This window comes from Carcharodon carcharias, chromosome 4, assembly GCF_017639515.1.
Source record: "Carcharodon carcharias isolate sCarCar2 chromosome 4, sCarCar2.pri, whole genome shotgun sequence".
NCBI lineage: Eukaryota > Metazoa > Chordata > Chondrichthyes > Lamniformes > Lamnidae > Carcharodon > Carcharodon carcharias.
In genome coordinates this window covers 141191413-141218342 of record NC_054470.1, presented here as the reverse complement: position 1 = coordinate 141218342, position 26930 = coordinate 141191413, and the positions used below count along the sequence as shown (strand labels likewise).

The following is a 26930-nucleotide window of genomic DNA, read 5'->3' as shown; positions in this document are numbered from 1 at the left end:
CATGCCTGCTATTTGAAAGTAAAATGAGGGTCGTGGTGGGTGAGATCAGGTGCTGCATGGGAGTGTAATCATTGGGTGGGCGGAGATGCTGGTCAGCTCAGATGGACAGCTGAAAGCGAACCCCAGCAGGCAGCATTCAGAGTGCTCAGGATATTGAGATGAGTGTGAAACATGAAGGATTCGTGTGCGGGGGAGAGTGCTCGCACACACACTTCTCCCTCCAGATTCACTCTTGAGCCAGCTGCTCCCTCTGCGGTGGCAGAGGATGAGATTGAGGGGGTCCCAGGCAAAGGGGACTGGAAGGGAGAGGACAGCTTCTGAGATTCCTCAGTGGATGACCCAGGGGTGTCCAGTGTCGCTACTCCTCCCCTCAGGTGCCGAGGGACCCAGCCTGACCTCTTGAGGGGAAGGAGCACCCCAAGGGACATCGAGGTGCCCTGTTTCCCTCTCGCATTGCCAATGCAGGAATTCACCCATGGGTACCATGATGGAGTGCAGGTCTGCACGCATCTCTACATTCTGCTGGACCAGGGTCTCCAAGATGTCTTCTATCCTCCCCATGCGACCTCCATGCTTGCACATGTGGGCACCACTGCATCAGAGCGTCGGCAGACGCACTCCTCTGACTTGCATGCCACTTTTTTGAGGGCTTTCAAAAGCTTTACGTGATGTTCCCCCACCTTCTGCTGACTTGCCAGGATGAGTTAGAAGGCCGAATCCAGAGGTTCATCATCTGACTTAGACCTCACAGATGCCTCCTTCCCAGCAGGTCTCCGAGTGCCGGGGAGCTTGGCTGAACCTGTCCCCTCCTGCTGTGGACACCTGTCCATGCAATGACCACTAGATTCTAAACCCAAGCCTGCTCTAGATCTTGTGTGTTTCTGCACTGCTGGAAGATGTGGGTAAGCGCTGTGATAGGTCTTCCAGGCTACTTATTTCCACCTCTTCACTGGAGGAGGTGTCCTCTTGGCTGCAGATGAGGACATGGATGGAGCTGAGGGACTGGCTGGCTGAAGGTGTCAGTCCCTTGGCAGAGCTCCCTGTGAACCAACGTAGACCATAAGACCATAAGATGTAGGAGGAGAAGTAGGCCTTTCAACCCATCGTGTCTGCTTTGCCTTTCAAGAGATCATGGCTGATCTGACAATCCTCAACTCTACTTTCCTGCCTTTTCTCTATAACCTTTGATTCTTGTACTGATTAAAAATCTCCCTATTTCAGCCTTGAATATACTTAATGACCCAGTCTCTACAGCCTTCTGTGTTAAAGAATTCCACAGATTCACTACCCTTTGAGAGAAGAAATTCCTCTTCATCTCTGTCTTAAATGGGCGACCACTTACTCTGAGGTTATGCCCAAGCCTGGTCCTAAACTCTCCCAGAAGGGGAAACAACGTCTCAGCATCCACCCTGTCAAGCCCCCTAAGAGTCTTACATGTTTCAATAAGATTGCCTCTCATTTTTCTAAATTCCATTGAGTACAGGCTTATCTATTCAACCTCTCCTCATAAGAAAATCCCTCCATACCCGGGATCAACCTAGTGAACCTTCTTTGGACTGGCTCCAATGCCAGTATATCTTTCCTTAGATAAGGGGACCAAAACTGTTCACAGTATTCTAGGTGTGGTCTAACTAGTGCCTTGTATAGTTTTAGCAAAACTGCCCTATTTTTATACTCCATTCCCTTTGAAATAAAGGCCAACATTCCATTTGCCTTCCCTACTACCTGCCGAACTTGTATGTTAGCTTTTTGTGATTCATGCACAAGGACTCCCAAATCCCTCTGTGCTGCAGCTTCCTGCAGTCTTTCTCCATTTAAATAATATTCAGCTCCTCTATTCTTCCTGCCAAAGTGCATCACCTTACATTTTCCCACATTATATTCCATCTGCCAAGTTTTTGCCCACTCACTTAACCTGTTTATATCCCTCTGTCAACTCCTTGTGTCATCCTCACCACTTGCCTTCCCACCTATATTGTGTCATCCGCAAACTTGGCAATAGTACATTCACCTCCCTCATCCAAGTCATTAATACATATTGTAAATAATTGTGGCCCCAACATTGATCCCTGTGGCACTCCACTGGTTACAGGCTGCCATCCTGAAAATGCCCCCCCTACCCCAACTCTCTGTTTTCTATTATTTAGCCAGTCCTCTATCCATGCTAATATACTATCCCCAACAGTATGGGCTCTTATCTTAGTAAGTAAACTTATGTATGCTACCTTATCGAACGCCTTTTGGAAATCTAAATATATTATATCTACTGGTTCCCCTTTATCTACCCTGCCTGTTACTTCCTCAAAGAATTTTAATAAATTTGTCAGGCATGATTTCCCCTTTATGAAGCCATGCTGACTCTGCTTGATTATATTATGCATTTCTAAATGCTCTGCTATTACATCCTTTACTGTAGACTCTAATATTTTCCCAATGACAGATGTTAAGCTGTTTTTTTTGTCTCCCTCCCTTTTTGAATAAGGGTGTTACATTGGCAGTTTTCCAACCCTCTGGGACTTTTCCAGAATCTAAGGATCCTTGGGAGATTACTACCAGTGCATCCACTATCTCACTTCCTTTAATATCCCAGAATGCAACCCATCAGGCCCAGGGGACTTCTAAAAAAATTCATTCACACTATGTGGTGTCGCTGGCTGGGCCAGCATTTATTGTCCATCCCTATTTACCCTTCTGAAGATGGTGTTGAGAAGCCTTTTTGAACCACTGCAGTCCACGTGGTGTAGGTGCACTCACTGTGCTGTTAGGAAGGGAATTCCAGGATTTTGACCCAGTGAAGGAATGGCAATACATTCCCAAGTCAGGACGGTGAGTGACTTGGAGGGGAGTTTCCAGGTGGTGGTGTTCCCATCTATCTGCTGCTCTTGTACTTTTAGATGGTAGTGGTCGTGGGTTTGGAAGGTGCTATCTAATTGGTGAATTCCTGCAGTGCATCCTGTAGATGATACACACTGCTGCCACTGTGCATTGGTGGAGGGAGTGAATGTTTGTGCATGGGGTGCCAATCAAGTGGGCTGCTTTTTTCTGGACAGTGTCAAGCTTCTTGAGTGATGTGGGAGCACTCATCCAGGCAAGTGGGGAGTATTCCATCACACTCCTGACTTGTGCCTTGTAGATAGTGAAAAAGCTTTGGAGAGTCAGGAGGTGAGTTTCTCATCACAGCATTCCTAGCCCATGACCTGCTCTTGTTGCCACAGTATTTATATGACTGGTCCAGTTCAGTTTCTGGTCAATAGTAACCACCAGGATGTTGATAGTGGGGGATTCAATGATGGCATTGCCATTGGACGTATTGGCCTTTAGCCCCATTAGTTATAATTAGTGCAGAGTCAAAAGCAGAAGAGAGAGCACTCACAGTTGCATTGAAGGAGGGATGATATGGTGCAAGATCCTCAGGTGGGCGTTCACCTCTGATCTCTCTGTCACCACAGGCAGGGTCTACATCCTCACCATTTAGCACGGGGGCATGCTCCTCAAAGTGAGTGAGGCGTCTAATGTGGGCTACTCCACCACCCCCCCCACCCCCCCCAACCTGGGACGTCTCCCTGCTGATGTGAGCAGGCTTCTCCTGCATGGGAACACATGGAGAGAATGTGAGCAGGACACATGGCACTGCATGGAATGTTTGTGTGGTGAGTGGCGTCATGAACAGGAATGAGGATGTGAGCTCCAATGGACATGAGCCTGATGGAGATGTGAGGGTGTGTGTGAGAGTTAGTGGTGTTGTCCTTTGAGTTATGTGATCCCTCTGGACGTGCGATGGGTTTGTGAGAATGTGAGTTGAGAATGATGAGAAGAGGGAGTTACCCTTGTGGAACGGATGAGACCATTTATCCTTAGTGACACTGGGTGGCTGTCCTCTTTTGCAGGGCATTGGCGCTAACCACTGCTGCCACTGCCTACCATGTGGATTGGTTATGCCGCTGCCTATCCTGCGGCCAGAGCGGGGGTAGAGGACATCAAGATGGGCCTCCACAGTGTCCAAATGACATTCCAGTGACGCGTCATTAAACCTGGGGGGCTGCAGTCTTTTTGCCTTTCGCGGACGCCTTCCCTGCAGTAGTCATGGGCTGGAACCACTGAGATGTGTGCATGCGGCTGGTCTTTAAATATAGTGCCCAGCATGATGAAGTGACAAGGTGATGGCTTGACCAGTGAATAAGAGTTTGTCTGCCCTGGAAATGGTGTGTTTCCCAGGAATGAATAAGTAATATGGCAGGTTGGGGATGATATGGCGTGAAAACCCGCCATCGCGGCTGGTGCGTAAAATATCGATTTACCTGCCCACCACCACACTTAGTGCAAATCTGGGAAGATTCCGCTCCCAATCTTCAATAGGCTGCCGATTCCTGCAGCTAAGGATTGGTAAGACTGAAGTTATCATATTTGGCTACTGACACAAACTCTCTTGCCACCGATTCCGTCTCCTGCTCCAGTGACTTTCTCAAACTAAACCAGACTGTTTGCAACATTGCTGTCCTATTTAACCCTGAATTGTGTTCTGACCCTGCACTCTCTTCTTCACAAAGACGGCCTGCTTCCACCTTTGTAGCATCGCCCATTTCCATGCTGCCTCATTCCATCCACTGCTGAAACCTCCGTCAATTTCTTTGTCATCTCAGACTGAACTATTGTAATGCTCCCCTAGCTGCCTCCCGTCCTCCAATCCTCATAAACTTTAGCTCATCAAATGTATGTATCCTATTCTGTATTAAGTCCCACTCATTCATAACTCCTTTCTTCCCTGACCTAAATTGGGTGCTTATGGATGTGACATTAAACTGAGGCCAAATTTGCCTTCTCAGGCCTGTGTAAAAGACCTACTGCACTATTCAAAGAAGAGTAGGGGAGTTTTCTCCAGTAACTGGATGAATATTTAGTTCTTAACCAACATCACTAAAACAGCTTATCTGGTCATTATTGTTTATTGGACCTTGTCTGCAGATTGGCTGCCACGTAACTACATTTTCAATTGATTCTAAAGTACTTTGAGACATTGTGAAAGGCACTATATAAATGCAAATTATTCCTTTCCATGATGATAAAGAAGGTTGTAACTTTCAACTTTGATGGGGCAGAAATACTGATAATATTCAATCAGTGGCTTGTTATTAAACCAACCCAAATCACCAATTTCAGCCATTTATTCACCCTGACTGAAGTTGAAAGTTGTACACACTAACCCTGAATAACATTTTTATTTAAGGGTGAAGAGGGCATACTGTAAGCTCTTACTTCAAGCTTTCTCTCATGAGAGTGTGAACACTCTTGTTTAAAAGTAGTTTGTCTGGCTGCCAAGGTCAAAATCTAGCAACACTCCTCAGTAAGGGCTAGTCAGGCCAAAATTCAATGTAAAACTATAGTTAGAATCCAGTATTCTTCATCAGCATCCCTTTGCCTAGAAACAATAGGGGAAATATTATCCAGGGTAATGCTCTGGGGGCCTGGGTTCGAATCCCACCACAGTAGATAGTGAAATTTGAATTCATTTTTTTAAAAATCTGAAATTAAAAGCCTGATGATGACCATGAAACCATTATTAATTGTCGTAAAAACTCACCTGGTTCACTAATGTCCTTTAGGGAAGGAAATTTGCCATCCTTACCTGGTCTGGCTTACATGAGACTCCAGGTCCACAGCAATGTGGTTGATTCTTAACTACCCTCTAAACAAGGGCAGTTAGGGATGGGCAATAAATGCTGGCCAAGCCAGCGAAGACCACATCCCATAAATGGATGAAAAAAAATTAACTGCTGCCAGTCCAGTTGATGAAAAATGTGGTGACTGGCAGTCATAAATTGAAATGCAATCACCTGCCAAATGGCTGCTGAGTCCTGCACAATGCAAATTATTAGGTGGCCTTTGAAGTGAGTTGTTTATGCTCCCACCTGAAACTGTCTTATGAAAATATATAAATGGGGACCCAATACAGACGATAAGACCATAAGTAAGTGGTACTGATGATTTGCACATTCAGTCTATTGGTATCAGACATTGAACAATCTAACCAGCGGTCCTGAATGGGACTGCAAAGAAAATATTTTTGACCAGTGATTTTTATGGCACCTGGAGGAAATTCAAGTTCACTGTCCACCACTTAGTGATCCTCCTGGGGTGTCTCCCTGCCTTTTGGTGCCTGTCGTCTCACTCGGCTCCACAGACAATCCATCGGATTTCTGCAGCTCCAACCAGTAGTGAACCACCTGTGGGCTCCCATTGAGTGCTCATAATTTCAGATTTCTTGCTAGAACTATTTGGTGGGTATAGCCATCCAATGTCTGCCCAATATACAGTTGAAAATTGCCCCCAATAGGTTAAGTTCTCATTTCCCTTTTCCAATGCAAATGTCATAGCTTGACAAACCAGTTATTGCTTTAGCCCTTTAGCTATGAACAACCTGTAAAATATTAATATGGTTTGTCTAATGTCAGCTTGGCATTCTTGCCTTTGAGTCAGACGATTGTGAGTTCACTCCAAGACTTAAGCAACTAATGTAGGCTGACATTTCGGTACACTAGGGAGGGTATGCTACATTGTTAGACGTGCTGTCTTTCAGAGGAGATTCTCAATTCAAACCCTACCTGTCTATTCAGATGTATGTAAGTAACCATATGGCACTATTTGAAGAGCAGGAAATCTTCCCAGTATACTGCTCAACATTTATCCCATAACCAACACCACCAGAATGGATTAACTTGTATTAACTATTACATTTCTTGTTTGGGATCTTGACAAATCTAAATCAGTTGCTATGCTGCCTATGTAATGATGATTGCATGTCTTTGCCTGTGAGGTGACATCCTGAGCACCTGAAAACTGCTATATAATTGAAAGTTGTTTCTTTATTTGTTGTTAGATTAGGTGAAAAATGATGTGTTGTGGAGTAAGATTAGAGAAATATGTACGGTACAAATCAAATTCACAGGAAACAAACAACTTTGGATTGACTTAAAAAATGCAATTGAATTGTATTTTAAAATTCTGTAAACTGTTACTGTTCTCATAGTATTAATGTCAATATACTGTCACCTATTAAATTGATAGGTCTGGTGAGCTCATATTTGAACCTGGGGATAAAGATGCTGTGATAGCAATAAATATTCTTGATGATGGTATACCAGAGGATGATGAGATTTTTGCAGTGAGGCTCACAAACGCAAAAGGAGGTGCTGAGATTGGTTCTAATGATCAAGTAACTATAGTCATCCAGTCAAATGATGATGCACATGGGATAATTGGTTTTGTACAGGTAAATGCAGGCATTCATTTTCATATTGATTTTTCAATAAGTGTGCTTTAAGTTCAGAGGCATTTTACATGTCTGAAATTCCAGAGTTGCGGTATTAACATGAAAAGGCTATTTGTTCAAGTCTAGAATTAAAGTGATGGGAATGCAACATCCTAGTAGTATTTGTGACTGAGGAAACTTTCATTACTGCTGAGAATATTGATCAACATTTCATCTGCTATAGAAGTATAAAAATAAATGGATTTTCTTATAAAAAGGTTTATGATTAAACTGCCAGTGGACCACAGAATAGTTAATACAAGATTGTGAACTTTATAGCTGAGCAACATTTGAAGTTGAGAGTTTGTTTTTCTCCCTTTTGCAGAGTTCTTTGTCCAAGCAAGTAGAAGAATTGGGACAGAACAGTATGGTTACTCTGAGTATTGAACGGCTGCAAGGGACACACAGACTTGTGGCTGTAGAATGGACAGTCAGTGGAAACATCAATGATATCTTTCCAACTTCTGGAGTAGTAAGGATATTTCACTTTTTTATCAGTTGATTTGTTCCCATGTGGTCAAAATCTTGTGCATGAGCTGGGTTGAAATCTAGGGATTTATATTTTTGTTTTGTTACCCGAAGGATACATTTCCTTCATTTTACTTTATACTCCAAAAATCACTGAGCTAAAACTCATCACTTTGAATTCCCCTTTAAGTCATTTCTACAATCGTTGTTTGCTTTAGGTAAGTACAGAACCAGAAAATATTCTACCGTGTGTTGGCTGATGCCACATTTTGCCTCCACTGGTTATCTCAGTGGTCCATTCCCACATTCACCACTGCATAAAGTTGTTTAATATAAACTGTCCTGCTAGTTTCCCTCTTCAAAGCTTGAGCCTGTGTTTTCCAGTTCTAGAATTGGTGGTAATCTCGATGGTAATATTATCAAGGCCCGGTTTAAGGAGACGCTCTTGAACATCTTGAACAGCTGCATAATACCTATGCCGAACCTTCTCTTCAGAGTAAACAATCTCAGGTTCATCATCTCGCTTCATAGTCAGATATCTTAAATCAAGTGTCAGTTTAGTTGCCCAATACCTGGATATCCTTACTGTAGTACAGCAGCCATATTTGTACACTGGACACCAAGTATGGTTATGGTTGTGTACTCCACAGACTCTGTTACCTTCTGGAATTTCTGCTGTCCCTCTCTGGCTATTATTCCCAAGAACCGGTGATTTCTCCGAAAACTATCGACACAATACTCATTACTATTTCCAGTGAGTTACCTACCAAACACAAGCCCTCTCCAGGGTGTGCCCTAGTGTCTACAGTTAATTGGTTTAAATTACCTCAATTTATTTCCTCTTCTTAATCTCATCTTTTGCACTTGTCCAAATTAATTGCCATCTTCCAGTCATGACTACTCTCCCAACATCTGCATGTTAGGTTTGTTTGTTTCCTGTTGCTTGGAATTAATTTTTGACAGGCCCCTGCCCCCCCAGAAGTTGGTATCATCTGCAAAGTTAGACATCTTTGTTTATTTGCCTGTTCTAAATCATTTCTGTACACTAGAAATAGCAATAGTTTCAGTATTGATCACTGTACCCTCTCTCCTATACCATATCAAAGCAATTCCATTTACAACCAGGCAATGCTTTCTGTGGTTAAATGGGAGCTCGTTATACCAGCAGTTCTTGTTTGCCTGGCTAAATTGGGTTCTGTTATAATATTGGATGTTTGAACACCAAGTGAGATATGGCGTTCCAATTCCCAGTTCAATGTGCTATCCCTTAAGGGAAGGGTGGGGAATTGGTCCCAGGAAACAGTCTGGAGCTGTGAAAGTATAGTATTTTAAAAATTTCTTTAGTGCCTCACTTATGTTATACTCCAGAAAGCCATGTAGTGGAGGACAGAAAAGGAGCCAATTAATTTAATTTTAGAGATTTCCTTTCTATTTAGTTCTTGTTTCAAGCCAGCCAGATCTTTCTATAACCTTTTGTCACTCAAACGTTTTGTTGATTGCACATTATCCCACAAGGACAAATTGTCTATGTACCATTCAATATATGTACTATCTTCAGTGTGCCCATTGTATAGAATCTCACTTAAATATTTACAGAAGGAATCCCATATCTACTGCCTCCACAAGTGCCAGTGTTTGGTAGCCCAGTGCACTTTTGACAACCCTTTTTATTTTCATAGCTTCCCAAGAAGACATTTCCCATTCATTGTCATCATAAATATTATAAAACTAACTGCACTAGAATGCCAATCATGAAGATTAGCCTGTGAAACATCACTAAAAATCACTAGCTTCATGTCCATTGCATCACCGAGGGATGGGCGGTTAAGGAGGCTTAGTTATTGAGTATGTTCAAGACAGAGATTCATAGATTTCTCGATAGTAAAGCCATCGAGGGATTTGGAGATAGTGCAGGAAAATTGCTTTTATCAATCAAGTTTCATAATTGCTCTGCTTTTTAGGCATGACATCATCTTTCTTTGATGACCTGGTATGATAAACTGGGATTAGAGTAACACTTTGAGGAAAATTGTTGATTTTTAGTTATTCCAAACCTACTTTAATCAACATCTAAACCAAAAGCCTGTCAAGCCTGACTCCAAATATTGAAATCTACTCTAATCTTAATAATACACGTTTGTCAAATTTTGCAGTATCACCCCATAAGAAATCATCAACATGCACCATGAAGCGAAGTGAAAGTTTTCCTTTATGGTATCAATAAAATATTGCTGGATCTGCTTTTAGCTGAACACGTCCTATTTTAGCAAAACAGATCACACTGAAAAATACCAAAACCTGGAGGCATCATTCAGTCCATAGACATATCTGTTAGCTTTCCATAATTTGCCTTCTTCATCTGCTGTCTTTTTGGGTGTTTTCAGGAACACTTCCCTCTGAAAAGTATCAGCGTACAGAACAGTTTTTAATGTCGGCTGATCTACACTCACATGACTATGTGGCCAAAAGAACTAAAATGATTTTTAACATTACTTTTCCAACTGTGTCCACTTTAACATCTGTAGCACCCAGTTGCTCTTCAAAACATCTAGTAGCTAGCCTCATTTTAGCCTTATACATCTCATCTGCAAGGACTTATTGTTGACCATTAGCTGGTAACTCAGAATCAAGTCCAAGCTCTCTCCAGCTATCTTAATTTCCTTTGATTTCCCTCTCCCATTAATGGCCATCAAAACTTTACGGTCATGACTTTTGCTTCTAGTTCTGTCCCAAGGCTGTTCTGTGGTCTTTATTTTATTGGCTAATCTATTCAGGCTATAGCCTGTACTTTCATGTTTATGTCTGTTGGCACTAGTACTTTGAGGTTTCCCTTTTGCAGTATTGGAGGATCTTAGCTTGTGATCATTTTCTGACACAAGAGCACTTCTGGATTTGCTGTCACTACTTGCACTACACTTTCTTACTTTCTACTCTTTTACACCACTTTGCCTGTCAATGGACCTCAGTGCTTGGCCATCATCCTGAACATTGAACCAATATTTAAACTTGTCAGTAACTTTTTGTGCATGTCCTATAATTTTCACATCCCTCAGTTCATTAGATTCCTCTGGACTATATGTCATCCCAGTATGCATTCTGGGCAACTAGCCTGTGGATCATTGCCGCTGCAACTACTGCAACCTGTTCCTTCACCACATAACACATGAATATTTGCAAAATAAAGTGCCTCATTTACTTATATCAACTGTTCAGAGTCCAAGATATTGTAATTAATTCTAAATAATCATGGGGAATGAACCTTAACAATTTGTTTGCCATGTTGATAAATAAATGGGATTTGGGGGAATATACTGGCATGGATTGAGAACTGGTTAACGGATGGAAAACAGAGTAGGAATAAATGGGTCATTTTTAGGTTGGCAGGCTGTGACTAGTGGGGTATTGTAAAGATCAGTGCTTGGGCCCCAGCTATTCACAATCTATATCAATGATTTGGATGTGGGGATAAAATCTAATATTTCCAAGTTTGCAGATGACATAGAACTAGGTAGCAGTGCGATTTGTGAGGAGGATGCAAAGACACTTCAAGGGGATTTGGAGAGGCTGTGTGAGTGGGCAAAAAATTGGCGGATGGAATACAATGTGGAGAATATCTAGTTTTGATAGGAAAACTGGAAATACAGAGTATTTCTTAAATGGTGAGAGACTGGGAGGTGTTGAACTTCAGAGGGACTTGGGTGCCCTTGTTCATGAGCCACTGAAAGCTAACATGTAGGTACAGCAAGCAATTAAGTTGGCAAATGGTATGTTGGCCTTTATAACAAGAGTATTTGAATATAGAAATGAAGATGTCTTACTGCAATTATATGGCATTTTGGTGAGACTGCACCTGGAGTATTGTGAGCAGTTTTGGTCTCCTTACCTAAGGAAAGGTATAGAGGGAGTACGACAACGTTCCACCAAACTAATTCCTGAGATGGAGGGATTGTCCTATGAGGAAAGATTAACTAGACAGGGCCTTTATTCTCTGGAGTTTAGAAGAATGAGAAGTGATCTCATTGCGACATGCAAAACTCTTACAGGGCTCGACAGGGTGCCTGCAGGATGTTTCCCTTGGCTGGGGGTAAGACATAGGACCTATTACGTAACGAGGGCCTTTCCATTCCCCCGACCTCTTTTATAATACACCAAATCTCAGATGGATTTGAATTTTCTTCAAAACTTCAACCTTGATGAAAGCCCATCTCCCTGCACATAAAGCAGGTTTCCTTCACTAAAGGACATTAGTGAAACCAGTTGGCTTTTTACAATAATCCAGCAACTTCATAGGCACTTTCCCTGATAACAGCTGCAAGAATAATACTTAGTATATTTCATCAAAACAGAAATGAACAGAAAGTACTTTCACTAGATTTTTCCATCTGCTTTAACAACTATGGTTCTATAGAAATACTGGTCTGATAGATAATCAAATAATTTGTGAAAGGGAACAGATCGGATAGCTGCAGTGAGATGGCATTATTCAATCCATTTGGCTGGCGTTAAAGTGTTTCATAATTCACTTTCAAAGTTTTACTCTTTGTTTAATTAACTATTACTCCAACATTACAGTTCACATTTACAGAGGGTCAAGCACTCACTACAGTTTCGCTTACTGTACTGGCTGACAACATTCCAGAAGTAGCTGAGATTGTAACTGTAACACTTGTGAATGTCACCACAATGGGTGTGCAAGACCAAGCAAAAGGAGCAACTATTGACTTCAACAAAAGAAATGCTATCTTAACTATCCTCCCAAATGACTCTCCCTATGGTGTGGTTGGGTGGCACATAAACTCGCTCCATGTCCCTCTGCAGGAGCCTGAATGTAAGTGTTGTTTTGAGTCTTTGAATAATCACCTAGTTGTTTTGGTAACCCTTGAATACTCAGTACTTTGATTATTTATAATTAAACTGGTACCAACATTAGCTATTTAAAAGCAAAAGAAAAGTCAATATTTGTTAACAATTTAAGGGGAATATTTTCAAAAATTAATAAGCATGGCTGTTTAGAGAATATGGTGTCTATTAGTTCCTGATGATCTCTCACATTAATGCATTAAGTGTGATTATATTAGCCGTTCATTTTCTTATCATTATTTATGAGATGTTGCTATTGCAATTGGCTGTAGCATTGCAAAACAACAGTTACTGCACTTTGAAGGAAATAAAATTATTTAAACTTCTTTCAAATATTTTGACGTGAAGAAGTGCTACATAAGTGAAATATTATTTCATAGAATAATACCTTAAATTTTGTGTAATAACATTTGTCTTACAATTCAATGGATTAGGTTCTTGACTTTCTAGACAGTGTAAGACGCACGATAGCAAACAGGCAGCCAGTTTTACATCTCTCCTGATTTTTATATTCATTGAACATACTATAGTACAAAGTCAAAATATACCCAATAAGTGATGTTAAAATATCCTGACAACCACACAATTATTAGGATTATTTTAAAATGTTGTTTTGTGTTTTTACAGTTGATGCGATTAATATCACTTTAACAATTATTCGTGAACAAGGATTTGTGGGTGATGTTGCTGTCCAATATAGTTCAAAAACAGACCCTTTGTTCCTACCTATTAATCAAGCAACTGCAAACCAGGACTACGTTGCAAGCCAGGGCACAGCAATTATAAAGGAGAATGCCACAGAGGCTTTGATTAGATTTACAATATTACCTGTAAGTTTATAAAAGTTGATGGTGATTATCATAGTCTTGTTCAGAAATAATCGCAATTAGTACTTTGTATATAATACTCATGATAAAGTAATTGTGGTTAGCCCTGCTGTAAGAAATATAGCAGAAATTTTGCATGCTTACCAAAGACTCTAATCAATTTATTAACCAACATCGGATTATATTTTTCTTGTCTGGTAATAAGAGAAAATACAGGCTAATTTTTAACTCAAGATGGGAATCGAGGTATGGATGCCAAATGGAGTTGGCCACCCATAGCATGAGGCTTGGGAGATTTTAAAGTACCCTGATCTGACTTCCGCCTGAAGCTGATAGGGTGAGGTCAACATTGGCAGGCAGGAGTCAAAATTAGTGGACTGCCAAGACCCAAAGCAGTGCTTTTCAGCAAGTTAGATGGGGGCTGGGAGAGAGGCAATTAGGTAGTCTGTTATAAAGATTGTTACAGGGTCTCACAAGGTTTTTGTGGTTGAACATTAAGTTTATATTAGCAACACATAACTATATATATATATATATATATATACACACACAAGGTATAGCCCTGACTAGGTGTTATCCTCGTGCTAGCTTCTACCAGACTCTCTCTACACACAGTCTACTATCATGTGACTCTCTAGATCATAATGTGGGTGGTACCATTTCCCCAGTCCCACATTAACCCTTACTATCCCAAACAGCCTTATACTGCACCCCTCCCAAATATTTACCCAAATAAATTTACAATAATATTTCTATGCTACCACTTCTCTTCCCTGTTAAGTCTCTGACTTTACAGATTCAGATGGTTTGGAGGCTTTACAACTCTTCCCATTCGGAGGAGTGGTAGTCTCAGTTGCTCCGGGCTGATTTTGTTGGTTTGGAGTTGAAATTATAGTACTTGGTGTTTTAAGTACTCGGGTTTCAACACCTGGTTCATTTCTTGTGCTCTTTATTGACAATCTGTCATCTTTGATTGGATACCATGGGCTTATCCCATTCCATCAGGAGGGAATGTTTGCTCCGTTCATTCATCAAGTGAACTTGGGTTTTCTTTTTCTACAGGGCCTGCCATGTTCTTCTTGGGAGTTGATATTTCAAAATTGGAACCTTCATTTCCACTTGTTTCACAAGTTCACCCAAATATTTTATTACTCTCTTACTTCCTAGTTCTTTCTCAAGCCGATTTATTTTTTCATTCAGCTCAGCAACTACTCTGGTGAGTTCAGTTGTCTTTGTTTCAGGAGTCATCTGTGGAACCCTTTTTCAAGCTTAACAACTTCAGCTGGACATTCAGCTCCTTTTGGAAACTTTCTTCCATGGTCACTGATTCCTCCTCAGATTTTTTCAATTCGCTCTTTAGATCATCAATCTGTTTCTTAGAATTTTCCTCATCTGCTTTGAAAGTCTGGGTTTGCTTTTCCATACTGCGCACCTCATCTTTCATGTTCTTCAGATTGGATCGAAGTTCAAGAATATTCGTTGCTCTTTTCACGATAAGTTCCAACATTTCATCAGTTTTTGCTTCTACTTCAGCAGTCATGCAACTGTTCTGATTCACCTGCCATCCCTTTTCCTGTTCCAGCGTTGATTTAATGCTGCTTGTGTTAACTTGAAGCTCATCATTTTTGAGTTTTCCTTTCACTAATTCCTCTGTGCTATTCTTCAAGCTCGCATTCTGTAATTTTACTTCTGCTAGTTGTTTCTGAGACTGCTCATGCTGCTTTGTGAGAATTTCTACTTTCTCTTGCAACTGTGCAACTTTTCTTTGACATTATAAGTTCTTGATTTTCATTTCCCCCATTTCATGTTTCAACAACTCAATGGTTCTCTGTAAGTTTGAGGCATCCAGTGCTTTTCGTTTTAGTTCCTTGATCTTTAGCTTCAGGTTTACATTTCCCAATCTTATTTCTGTCTTTTCTTTCTCTGCCTGCAACAGAACTTTGACCTTGTCCTTCATTTTGGTTTCACTGTTGGCCAGGTCTGTCTCTGGTGAAGTCTTAACTTGTTTCAGTTCTGTAATCATGCTACTCAAAGCTTCATTATCCGCTCACAGCTTGGTAAGCTCTGTGGCTTTTCCTTTCAATTCCCTCTCTTTTTCATTCAGCTGGTTCTCTAGCACTTCCATCTCTTTTTTGTGCCTCTTGGCTTCTTCCTGGAAAATAGAACATTGCTGACTCTTCTCTGCAAACTGGTTCTTCAGTTCTTTTAAAGTGACATTAAATTCATTTACTTCTCTATATAATTTTCCAGAGGAACAAACTGACCTTGTATCGTGTGAAGCTGATTTGACAGGTTTCCTTTTTCTTTGCAAGGCTCAATTATTTCTTTTTGAGTTTTCTTGGAAATCAACAGAGTCTCATTGACTTTGTTCTGCTGTTCCTTAATTCTGCTGTTCAAGGCAGTCTTCATTTATTTGTGCTGCTGAAGGGTTATGTACTCCATTTGCATTTGATCTTACAGGACTATTAGATGTACTTTCAGTGGTTTGTTTTCTTGTTCAGCTTTTGCCATCTCTCTGTGCATCAGTGCATTGCTTTGTTGCTACTGATTGTTCCAAAACAGCTTTTTTTCTGAAGTAGTATTCAACATCGTTTTTAACTCCCATGTTTTTCCAAGGGCACCTTTTGATTCTTAAAAGAGCCTTTCAAGTTAGTAACTTCTTTAAGCACATTTTCAGCCTGCTTTTGTAGCTGAGTTCTTCAAACTCACTCTTTGATTTAGCATTTTCAGGAAGTTCTATGTTTAAGCCTTCTGGCTGCTTCTCAGCCTCCTCTTTCCTCTGCAATAAATTTTTTGGCTTGTGCACGTCATTTCATGCTGACATGTTTTACCACCATCTTGTGGTTTGTTTGGGTATTGCCTCCCTTTCCCTTGGGTCTCCTTGCCATTTTGGTGCTTTATTATGGGTGTTCTATACCTTTTTTAAGGTCTGCGCTTTCCACAACTTGAAGATTAAAATACTTGTGGAAGGCTTTTTATATCTCTGTAGTTTCACCAAATAAGTACAAAAGCGTGTTAACTTGTGCTTCCTCTGATATCCAACTTAACCCTGATGTAAAACCATAAGACCATAAGACATAGGAGCAGAAATTAGGCCATTTGGCCCATCGAGTCTGCTCCACCATTCAATCATGGCTGATAGGTTTCTCATCCCCATTCTCCCACCTTCTCCCCGTAACCTTTGATCCCCTTACCAATCAAGAACCTATCTATCTCGGTCTTAAATACACTCAATGACCAATGAATTCCATAGATTCACCACTCTCTGGCTAAAGGAGTTTCTCCTCATCTCTGTTCCCTTTACTCTGAGGCTGTGCCCTCAGGTCCTAGTCTCTCCTACTAATGGAAACATCTTCCCCATGTCCACTCTATCCAGGCCTTTCAGTATTCTGTAAGTTTCAATCAGATCCCACCTCATCCTTCTAAACTCCATCGAGTATAGACCCAGAGTCCTCAAATGTTCCTCATATGTTAAGCCTTTCATTCCTGGGATCGTTCTTGTGATAATACTCCAATAACTTAATTTTTTTCTTCTCCATGACACCCCTTTTGTGCCTGATATGGCCCTTGCAGCAGCCTAAATTGATCTGGTCGGGTTGATTTTCTTGCAATGGCTGTTTTTCAGTACAGGGGAGTGTAGCTTTAATTTTTTTCTTCAAAATGGCGATGCAGTAACCATATTTTCCTCTTCTCATGCTTGTTGGGTTTTGGCGAGCTTCCGTTGCAACCACGGAGCCTTGTAAAACTTCATGATTCTGCCGAAACCAAATTGTAGTGGCCAACTATTATCGTTTCTAAGCTTGGAGAATCAAATTGAAGGTGATTTATTTGCTCTGCCTTTTGTTTCAATTATTTTCCCTCAAAATGGCACTGTAATAATTGTTTTTTAAAATCTTTTTCCCATACTTGTGGGGTTTTGGCAGGCCTCTGTTGTGATTATGGAGCCATTTTTAAAACATAAGGATTCTTTAGGAAATCTTTTAAACTAATCGTTTTGGCCAGCTATTTGCTTCTCTTAGCTTGGGAAGTCAATTTGAAGGCAATCTTTCGCTCTGCCTTCTGTTTTTTTTTGTTTTGTCCTTGGCCGCCACATGCTATGGTGCTGACTCTGGACCAGGCTGCAGCATTCTTTCAGCTGCACTCTTTAAGACAGTCAGAATGCTAGTGCTGCCTGATTACTGAGCAATTTTAAAAGGTTAGTTCAGATTTTTCTGAATTTTGCTCACCCTCTTACGATCTGACTAGGTCCTTTGACTCTGCATTTGATCAGGTCTGGCATTTCATCTGCACAGTGGATTCCTCACACAACACATAATTGTATGTAGAAATATATAAAATATGTGCGTGAGTTATAGACCTGACTTGGTGCTATTCTCATGCTGGTTTCTAACAGACTCTCTGTACATGTATCGTCTACTATCTTGTGACTGTCTACATCACAATATGGGTGGTACTATTTCCCCAGTCCCACATTAACCCTTACTATCCTGAACATCCTTAAACTACACAGTCCACGATCAAATGGTCATGTTGTGGTGGTGGGGAGAAGCCCAGGACAAAACAATGTGCTCCTGCACAAATAGCCTTCCTTAAAGAAAATTTTTTTTTAAAAAAAGGCATGCCTCGGCCTGGATTCTTCTTGCTGTTAGTTTTTGCTGGAGACAATGCAGGTTATCATCGGGTCCCTGTGCTTCAGCAAAATGGGTTTATTTGTGTCTGAAAACAGCTAAATAAAAGTGGTAGAATATATCGGACATGACCCAAACCCACCATCTAATTCACTGTCAGTGTCATTGCCACCAGTTGAAGTAGATACAATTGGCCATATAGCCTTAGGCCTACCACCAAAAGCACAAAGGAGGATATTGGCAGAATTTTTATGAGAAGACTATTCGAACTTGTGATGTTTCCATTAGTAGCTATTAAGACAGAATATAACATTACTTTAATGGACAATTAGATAAATATGTGAAAAGGAAGAATGTGGGGACTAGGGGTAGAGTAGAGAATTGGGAATGGAGTGAATATTCTAGATTAATGAGCTAGTACTGGCACAGGTGTGATGGGTTGAATGGCTTCCCATGATGTCATGGCTATGATTCTGTAAAATGGAAACCACTGTTTCTGATTCAAGTCAGCTTAGTTACTGTTCTGTTATAGTAGCACAGCAAAGCAACACTACTGTTAACATGTTTAATAAATGCAATGTTAGTTGGATCTTATTAAAAATGATTTTCTTCATTTGAAAGGATAACATTCCTGAATTACGTGAAAGCTTTCTAGTTAACATTACCAGTGTAAAACTGGTTGATTCTACACTTATTGGAGGACAACCCAGTTTAAAACGCTTGGGAATGGAACTGGCAGAAATAACAATTGAAGAGAATGATGACCCCAGAGGAATCATCCAGTTCAATGTAACAAGGGTATGATTCACCATACAATATAAAGTGTACTTGTTTATTGAAATACTGCATGTAAAGTACTTTAAGAATTTTTGAATTTGTTTCTCTAATCATATGCTGAAGTAATTGTTACAGAGTGGTTATATTTTTGAAATTTTTTTTCGTGTTACTTGTGGCCTGCAGAATTTACCTTGTCAGGTGGGTAATGCATTAGCCCCCGAAACAGTGCACATGGAGCAAGATGCATGCCCATTGACTGTGTTGCAAAAAACTGCCAACTTTTTGCTACCTGCGGTTTAAATGCCTTCCATGTCCAATCAGTGCTAACCACACTTTTGATTGGTTGGACTTTTCAGCAGGGGGTCAATATTGGGAATGGCAAGCACCAGTTAAAGCTAGCCTGCACTTCTTAAAGGTGAGAAAATACAGGAAATGAATCTGACCTGTGAAGCACTGAATAATGGCATAACATGGGAGAAAGTTGGCTCCAAGGTTTCTGAATGCTGCACTGGAGATCCTGGTGGAGAAGGAGGAAAGTAGAACAGATGTCCTGTAACTGCAGGGGGCAGAAGACCCTCTGACCACATGCTGTGAAGGCAGTGGGAGCAGATAGCCATGGAGGTTATATTATTAAGTTTACTCCAGAGATGTGATTCAACAATTCACTCTCCCCAGCAGGATCCAAAAGATCTACCATCATTAAGTGCTCTGTGACTTAAGAATAAAACTCTCATTTCTTTAATCCAACAGCATGCTTCAGTTCCCAAATTCACAATAATTGCCTTCAATTGCAGAACTGTGATTAATTTCCCACAATAACTATCATGTAAACCTTTGCTGTATGCGAAAGCTGCCTTGCGACCACAACCATGACTTCAGGCTTGAATTGATAATTATCTCTCACAGTTGGGTTCAAGTTAAATGCCAGTCATCTGGTATCTTATAGTCAGTTTGCAAGGCTGTTCTCCTGGCATGGGACTTCAATGGACTGCATCAAGAGTCATGTTTAAATCTATAATTCTGAAGGGCTGATTCTGTAGCATATGCTGCCTTTAAGGAAGACTTCACGTCAGGAACAGAGGTTCACAAAATTTAATCTTGTGTACACCTTTGATGGGATGTGAGCATCATTGCCATCCCTAATTGCCCTTGAACTGAGTGGCTTGCTCAGCCATTTCAGAGGACAGTTGAGAGTCAGCCACATTGCTGTGGGCATGGGTCACATGTAATTACCAGGTAAGGATGGCAGATTTCCTTCCCTAAAGGACATCAGTGAACCAGATGGGTTCTCACAACAATTGATAGTCACTATTCCTGAGACCAGTTTTATATTCTGGATTTGTTAATTGAATTTAAACTCCACCAGCTGCCATGGTGAGATTTGAAGCTATGTCCCAACGCATTAACCTGGGCTCTAGATTACCAGCCCTGTGACATTACCGGTATGCTACCATCTCCCCTGCATTGGTTGGCAGGTTTAGCATGATAATCTGACATTGTATTCTCATTACACTCAGTATAAAAGGTAATCTTGTTACTTATTTTGGAAATTCTTAGTCACTTCTAACACATAAAAAGAAGGGGGTACATTTTTCTCTTTTCAGCAACCAGGAGCACAGTTACAATGTCAGATCTCCACCCTCACAACACTGCTCTGGTATTTTGTCTATTTGATTGATTGACATAACCTATGCCTGAGGTGCAAGTGAGAAAGAAAAACACGGAAGAGAAAAGCAATGCACTAAACATGAAAGGTAGATGAAGAGACAGGACATAAAAAGAGTAAAATGTCCCTTTAAACCAATGCAACCATTTTATTTAATTCTGCAGAATTAAACACAGACTTATTGCACCAGTCGGGATTCAAGTAGCAGGCTACCCTAATATTGAAACTTGCTACTATTTGAGTGGGAATGCTAGTAACTGCAAGGCTACCAGTTCATGATTCTCCAATTAGCATTAAGTACTAGATATAGGGGCTGTAAAGATAAGAGGCAGTGCTGTATTTTGTTTGAAATGTAACCCTAATGAACTATAGTGTCTGAATTTATTGCATCTCTTAAATTCCTGAGATACCCATCATCACTCGTTCTGCTTGCTTCTCTCTGTCAAGACAGAATGAAATATATTTAGTTCTTAATGAATAGAAAGCATCAGTGACTTTCCTTATGCAATAGTTTGCATACCACATCACTTGTAACTAGTTGATAAATCCTATAAATAGCACTGGGAAGGCAGAGAAGGGTCCTTCCAGCTGTTTAATATGTGTTGAGCTATGCGAGGTTAAGAGAGAGTGTTAGCTGGAGTGTTTAGCTGTGAACTGACATCGTCAGCATCAAATCAATGTTGCACGCTGATTGACATCATGATCCACTTGCTCTGCATACTTCCAGCGGCCACGCATTGTGTGCATTAATGCCCTCAATAATATGGCACCCAACATAATGTGCAAGCTGCGAATGCCATTTGATCCCCAAGCAGCACTTTTGGTGGCCAAACAACGGACACTATCAATCCCAATTGATGCCAAAAGTCTCTTAATGGTTAAACTTTAATATGGTGCAGATGCGGTATGTGGAGGTATTCTCTTAAAGATTAATATGTCTAACAGCAATTCTTTGATATTTCAAATAAGAACACATCAAACTAAATCAGAATTTTTCTTACAATATAAAAAATGCCCAGTTGATACTTTTGTTGAAACTGATGGCCCACAAATTTATTCTAATTCAGGCATTAATGTAGATGCTAAAATGCCAGTATTATCAGTGTTCATTGGTACTATTTAAATCCCAAGATTGATGAGATTAACAATATTGTTTTAAAGTAAAGGTTCACCAAAACAAGGAAGAATTTCAGAAAGAGATGACATGAGAATGTTGCAAGTGGCAAGCAAGGGACTAATGAAAATGATTTGATCAGTTGATGGAAATTCTTCTGATAAATGCTTATTGAGCAGTGTTGGCACAGAATACACAAATCTTTGCTATAGATAGGAGCCCTGCAGTTACTTTGCAAAGAGAAGGGTATGTCTATGGATGGAGCACTCAGCAACTTTTTGTGGCAGCCATAATTTCAAGCATCTTGAGGGTTGCTTTGTATAAACCCATCACTGCGTTTGGAAAAGCAGTGGAGTAAGTCCAGAGCTAGTGTTGTAACCTTTTGCTAAATTCAAAATGGAGCAGGAGATAGAGCTTAGGGCTGGTTTTTGTCTTTCTCCCAGACAGTATTTTGGTGGTAATGATATATTGTGAGACCAGAATTAAAGCAAGGGACTAACTGCTCTATTTCCACTGATGTCTGGGAAATCAGCATCCAGGACTCCAACTAGAATCTGAGGGAAGCACATTAGGACCCTGGTGCAATTTTAAACCACAAATACTTGATACCATCAGCGTGCACTGAGACCGTACATGAAGTAAATAAACCAGCAAGAACTAAAGACCACTTCTAAACTGATGGAAGGCAGGTGCTCTTTTTAACTAATTTTGTGAGGCTGGGAAAAGCATGACAGCTGTCCCTGTGCCTCTGTAAATATCTCCCTGACCACTTCTGACTCCAATCATTCTTACAGATTGCTGAGGTGTAGTAAAGTGTAAGTTAGTGGCGTGTTAACAATTAATTTTGACAGTGCATGGTAACTTTTGTTGGGATGTTGCTCCTAAGTGTGTAACACTAAAATACACCTCAACAGTTTGGTTAGACATTCAAGTGAAAAACACCGTCACTAAAGAAAAACACACATTTTCATTTGAAATTTTACAACGTATAATCAATGTTCTTACATAAGATGGTGTGTCATTATGAAAGTGCTATAGGGTGGAATTTTCCCAGATTTGCACAAAATGTGGTAGGGGGTGGGTAAAACAATGTTTTACCTGCCGGCTGTGATGGCGGGTTTTCATGCCGTATCGTCCCAAACCCGCCTCGTTATTTATGCTTTCCCGGGAAACACACTGTTTCCATGGTGGGTGGGCTCTTATTTGCTCTCCCGCCATCACTCTGCCGTTGCATCACGCTGGCCACCATGTTTAAAAGGCCACCAGCACACCGATCATCGCTACCAGCACGCCACCAGGTGCCCGGCATTCGGAGGATTGCAGGAGGCCAGAAACTTGCTGAGGCCTGAGTCAGATGACAAGCCTCTGGGTTCGGTCATGTCACAGTTGCTGGAGGTGCATATGCAAGCTCGGGAACATTAGGAAGGGATGTCCGCTGCACTCCTCAGATTGCAAGGCATGATGGAGGAGTCCGTCCGCCTTCAGGCTGAGGTGATAGCGCCGGCATGCCAATGCACAGAGATCAACACTGGTAGAATGGCAGCTGCCATGGAGACCTTGGTCTAGAAGATTGCTCCTGCATTGCTGCGTGGGCTCAGCTTCATCGCTGACGCCATAGTTGGCCTCCAACAGTGTGTATGCGGGAGGGGTATGGGGCAGCTCGGCCTCACTCCCTGCCCTTCAAGGAGTCAGCCAGAGGCCCACGGGTACCCATAGGGAGGAGGATCATGAACACTCTGGGCCCATCTGCCCAGGTGACTCTAGGAGTGACTGACCCATCTGAATCCCCACTTCCTGTGACCGCAGCTCCAGCTTCACAGGCCAAGGAGGGTGCCACAGCCACACATCAAGACCCCAAAAGCAGACTGGGGCCCTCCAAGTCTGGGCAGACTGCCTCCACCTCCACTGTGGATGTCCAGGGAATACCAAGATGTAGAGAAGCAGGGTTAGGAAAGTTAAGGAGAATTAGTTGCACAGCCTGTGCACGGGTGTTAAGCATTTGTACATACTGTTCACTATTGTCAATAAGCTCTCAAAAATGCCTCCCTGCCTATGGATCCTTGTTCTGATGAGCAGTGTTTTTGTCACTCAGATGTGAAACCTTTCTGCACATGATAAGGCCAGGTGTCTCAGTCCGGGGCCTCTTCCCTGTGCTCTGTGCAGCCTTCAGACCAAAGTAATGGTCTGGCTGCACACCCCCTGGAAACATTACTGATTCCTGCACCTTGGCAGTGCTTGTCATTGCTGCCAGAATGTAGTGGGCTGGCGCCACAGAATTTTCTCATTCGATGTGCTCTCAGCACCTTTAAGGAGGGGCTGGCCCCCATCTCTTAAGCATCTGTGACTAGTGACACTGTGTTCCTGAAGGGCTCAGGTGCTGAAGATGGACAAAGCATCAGATGCTTCTAAAGTTTTCATGGCTGCGTCTCTATGACATGACCCTGATCACAGAGTGCATGTGATCTGCTGTCGGCCAGATAGGAGTCAGAAATTCTCAGAGGCTATGTGAAGATCTACGGAGTGTCCTCACTGCACGTCATCATCATCCTCCTGCAGTCGAGCGACTATTAGGACCTCCACTGTGTCTTCTTTACAGGAGCATTATCACAGAGGGCATTTGCGCTGCCATAAGCCAGACTGGAGTCAAACGTTCACAAATGCGCTGTGAGGATCTATGGGATCACCTCACTGCATGTGGTCATCACCCTCCACAAAGCTAACAGCTTTAAGGGCTTCCCGAGCGCCTGGCCCATCTAGCCAGTGCAAGGACCTTATCCCCATCATCATCGCCTCCAAGAACCTCCTCACCCTGATTCCCGTCGGTGCCCTCCATCAGCTCCTGCACCTCCTCTTCAGCCAGCTCATCTACCGGTTGGAGTGCCAGGTTGTAAAGGGTGCAGCAGATGACGTTGATGCATGACACCCTCTGTGGACTGTATTGCAGGGCTCCACTAGACCGGTTCAGGCACTGGAATCTCATCTTCAGCATCCTGATGGTTTGCTCCACCAAGTTGCGAACTGCAACATGAGCCTCATTATACTGCCGCTCTGCTGCAGTCTGAGGCCGCTGCACGCTGTCATCAGCCACAGCCTCTGTAGGTAACCCTTGTCCCTGAGGAGCCATCCCTGCAGCTTCTGTGGACCCTAGAAGATTCCAGGGATCTGGGACCGACTAAGGATGTCGGAATCGTGCACACTCCCTGGAAACTGTGTTTACACCTGCAGAACGTGTTTCTGGTGGTCGCTAACCAGCTGCACATTCAGTGAGTGGAATTCCTTGTGGTTGGTGTAGTCCACCATATGCAGCATCGGAGATGTGAGCGACTCATGGGTGCAGTCGATCACATCCTGCACCTGTGGGAATCCTGAGATCCGAGCAAATCCAATAGCCTTGCATCCTAGCTGTCCCGGTCCCGGACAAAATGCATAAAATTGTGTGTCATGGGGAAGATGGCATCAGTGACCTCTTGGATGCGTTTGTGGGTGGAGGCTTGTGAAATCTCTCAGAGGTCACCTGTGGAGCCCTGAAAGGAACCACTGGCAAATAAATTGAGTGCTGCAGTTACTTTCACAGCCACTGGCAGTGGATGCCTTCCATTTCCCCTGGGCACCAAGTCCTGTAGTAAGTGGCAGGTGTGAGCCACCAGGTCCCTAGACATGCGCAGTCATCGGCGACACTGGTTCTCAGTCATCTGCAGGAATGATAGGCGGTGCCTTAAAACCCTGCGCTTATTAGGCGCCGACCAGCCGTGGCCCACTGTTGCTCGTGGGCAGCGTGTGTGGGAGCCCCTGCTGCCCCTTCTTCATGAAGTTGCTGCTCCTGCCTTTGCACTGCCAGGAGCCACAGTCACGGTCTCCTCCATCTTCTACGGTCTCTGTAGGCCATCAGGCAGACAGCTAGGTCACAGGCTCCACGCTCCTGATGTGGTCCTCCTGCATTATGAAAGAAAGAGAGAGACGTGGTTAGCATGGGTGAGCTTAGCACCCATCCTGGCCCTGTGTGATGGCCTCTTAACACTTCCCAGAGAGTGCTGGCCAACCTTTCGGTCAGCCAGAGATGAGTGCGCTGCATGGCTGCCCTGTCAGCCTGCGACATAGAGGAGACTGCTCCTAACCGGGATGCTCAGATTGCAAGGGGTTGTGAGTGCCTCCAGCAGTGACTGTGACATGGCCAGTGTTGTTGAGGAGATTGTATGTGGCCAGTCCAACTGCTCTGCGGTCTGGTAAAGAGATTGCGGACTCATAGTCTGTGCTGGGGTTTGAGGGGGGTAGAGGGGCAGGGTGGGGGAGTAAGTTCTGGAGTGCTTGGTGGCACTTTGGTGCCTCTGTGTTGCTTGCATGGGCGGGCAGGTTAGGAGCCTGACCCCAATCATCTAACTGTGGCTACACCTGAACTGTCTCAGTCACAGAGGAATGGTCAGTTTATACAGATGTCCCTGCTGCGTGGCCACTCCCCTCAGCTACCCTGCTCCCCACCTCGATTTCTTGGGCATGGGATCCAACGCCAGGACAGCAGTTGCCTCCCCGCCCCCCAAAAACAGCAACAGTCGCTTCCGGGGCTGTGAAGCAATTGTCCCTGGACACCCCCCCCCCCAACCAAAAAACAGTTGTCTCCAAGGCAGGGTGGCACTTCACCCAGGCCCCCTAATGCCCCTGGAGCCTGCAAAGCAACAGGTGGCCCTGGCGAGCTGTGGAAAACAATGCTGTTCACTCAGCTCAGTTCCCCCAAAGTGCAGGCCACCTGTGTGCTGTTGTGAAACACATCGACATATTTTCCTGCCAACATGGACGAATGATCCCGGGTGTCCAAGAGCCTGTTGGGATGGTCTTTCAATGAAATGCTGATGTATTACAATGAGCTCCCGACAACCATTGGCAGGAAATGTGGCCTGCCTTCAGCGGGCTGAGCGGAAGATTACGACCCGCGTTCCCAGTGTTGTGAACCAGATCGCGCCATATTGTTTGCGCCCGCCACCTATCACACCCACTGACAGCGGGCATGGAAAATTCCACCCATAATGTTTTAATCTATGGTAATAAAAACTAATGTTATATAATAAATGTTGATTTCTGTCAAATTATCAGGATGAAACTGGTTCAGTTGTTGCTTATGAGGCGGCCCCTCCAAGAAACCTGCTACAATTGCTGGTGATCCGCAACGCTGGTAAATTTGGGGAAGTAAGTGTGGCTTGGGAAGCACATCCTGGAAGTGCCAATTTTTCAGATTTCACACCAGCCTATGGAAGTCTTACATTTGCTAATGGAAATGTAAGTTTTTGTTTTA

The 26930-nt window shown here is 42.6% G+C and overlaps 1 protein-coding gene across 1 annotated transcript in view; it reads left to right on the top strand.

The window, feature by feature from the left end:
- The window catches only part of adgrv1 (adhesion G protein-coupled receptor V1), a 723938-nt gene that overhangs the window by 284155 nt on the left and 412853 nt on the right, over positions 1–26930 (top strand). Inside the window, 6 exon segments of the mRNA XM_041185339.1 lie at positions 7063–7267; positions 7632–7778; positions 12347–12602; positions 13262–13464; positions 18711–18887; positions 26732–26914. Of these exon segments, the coding sequence (XP_041041273.1) occupies positions 7063–7267; positions 7632–7778; positions 12347–12602; positions 13262–13464; positions 18711–18887; positions 26732–26914 (1171 nt within the window).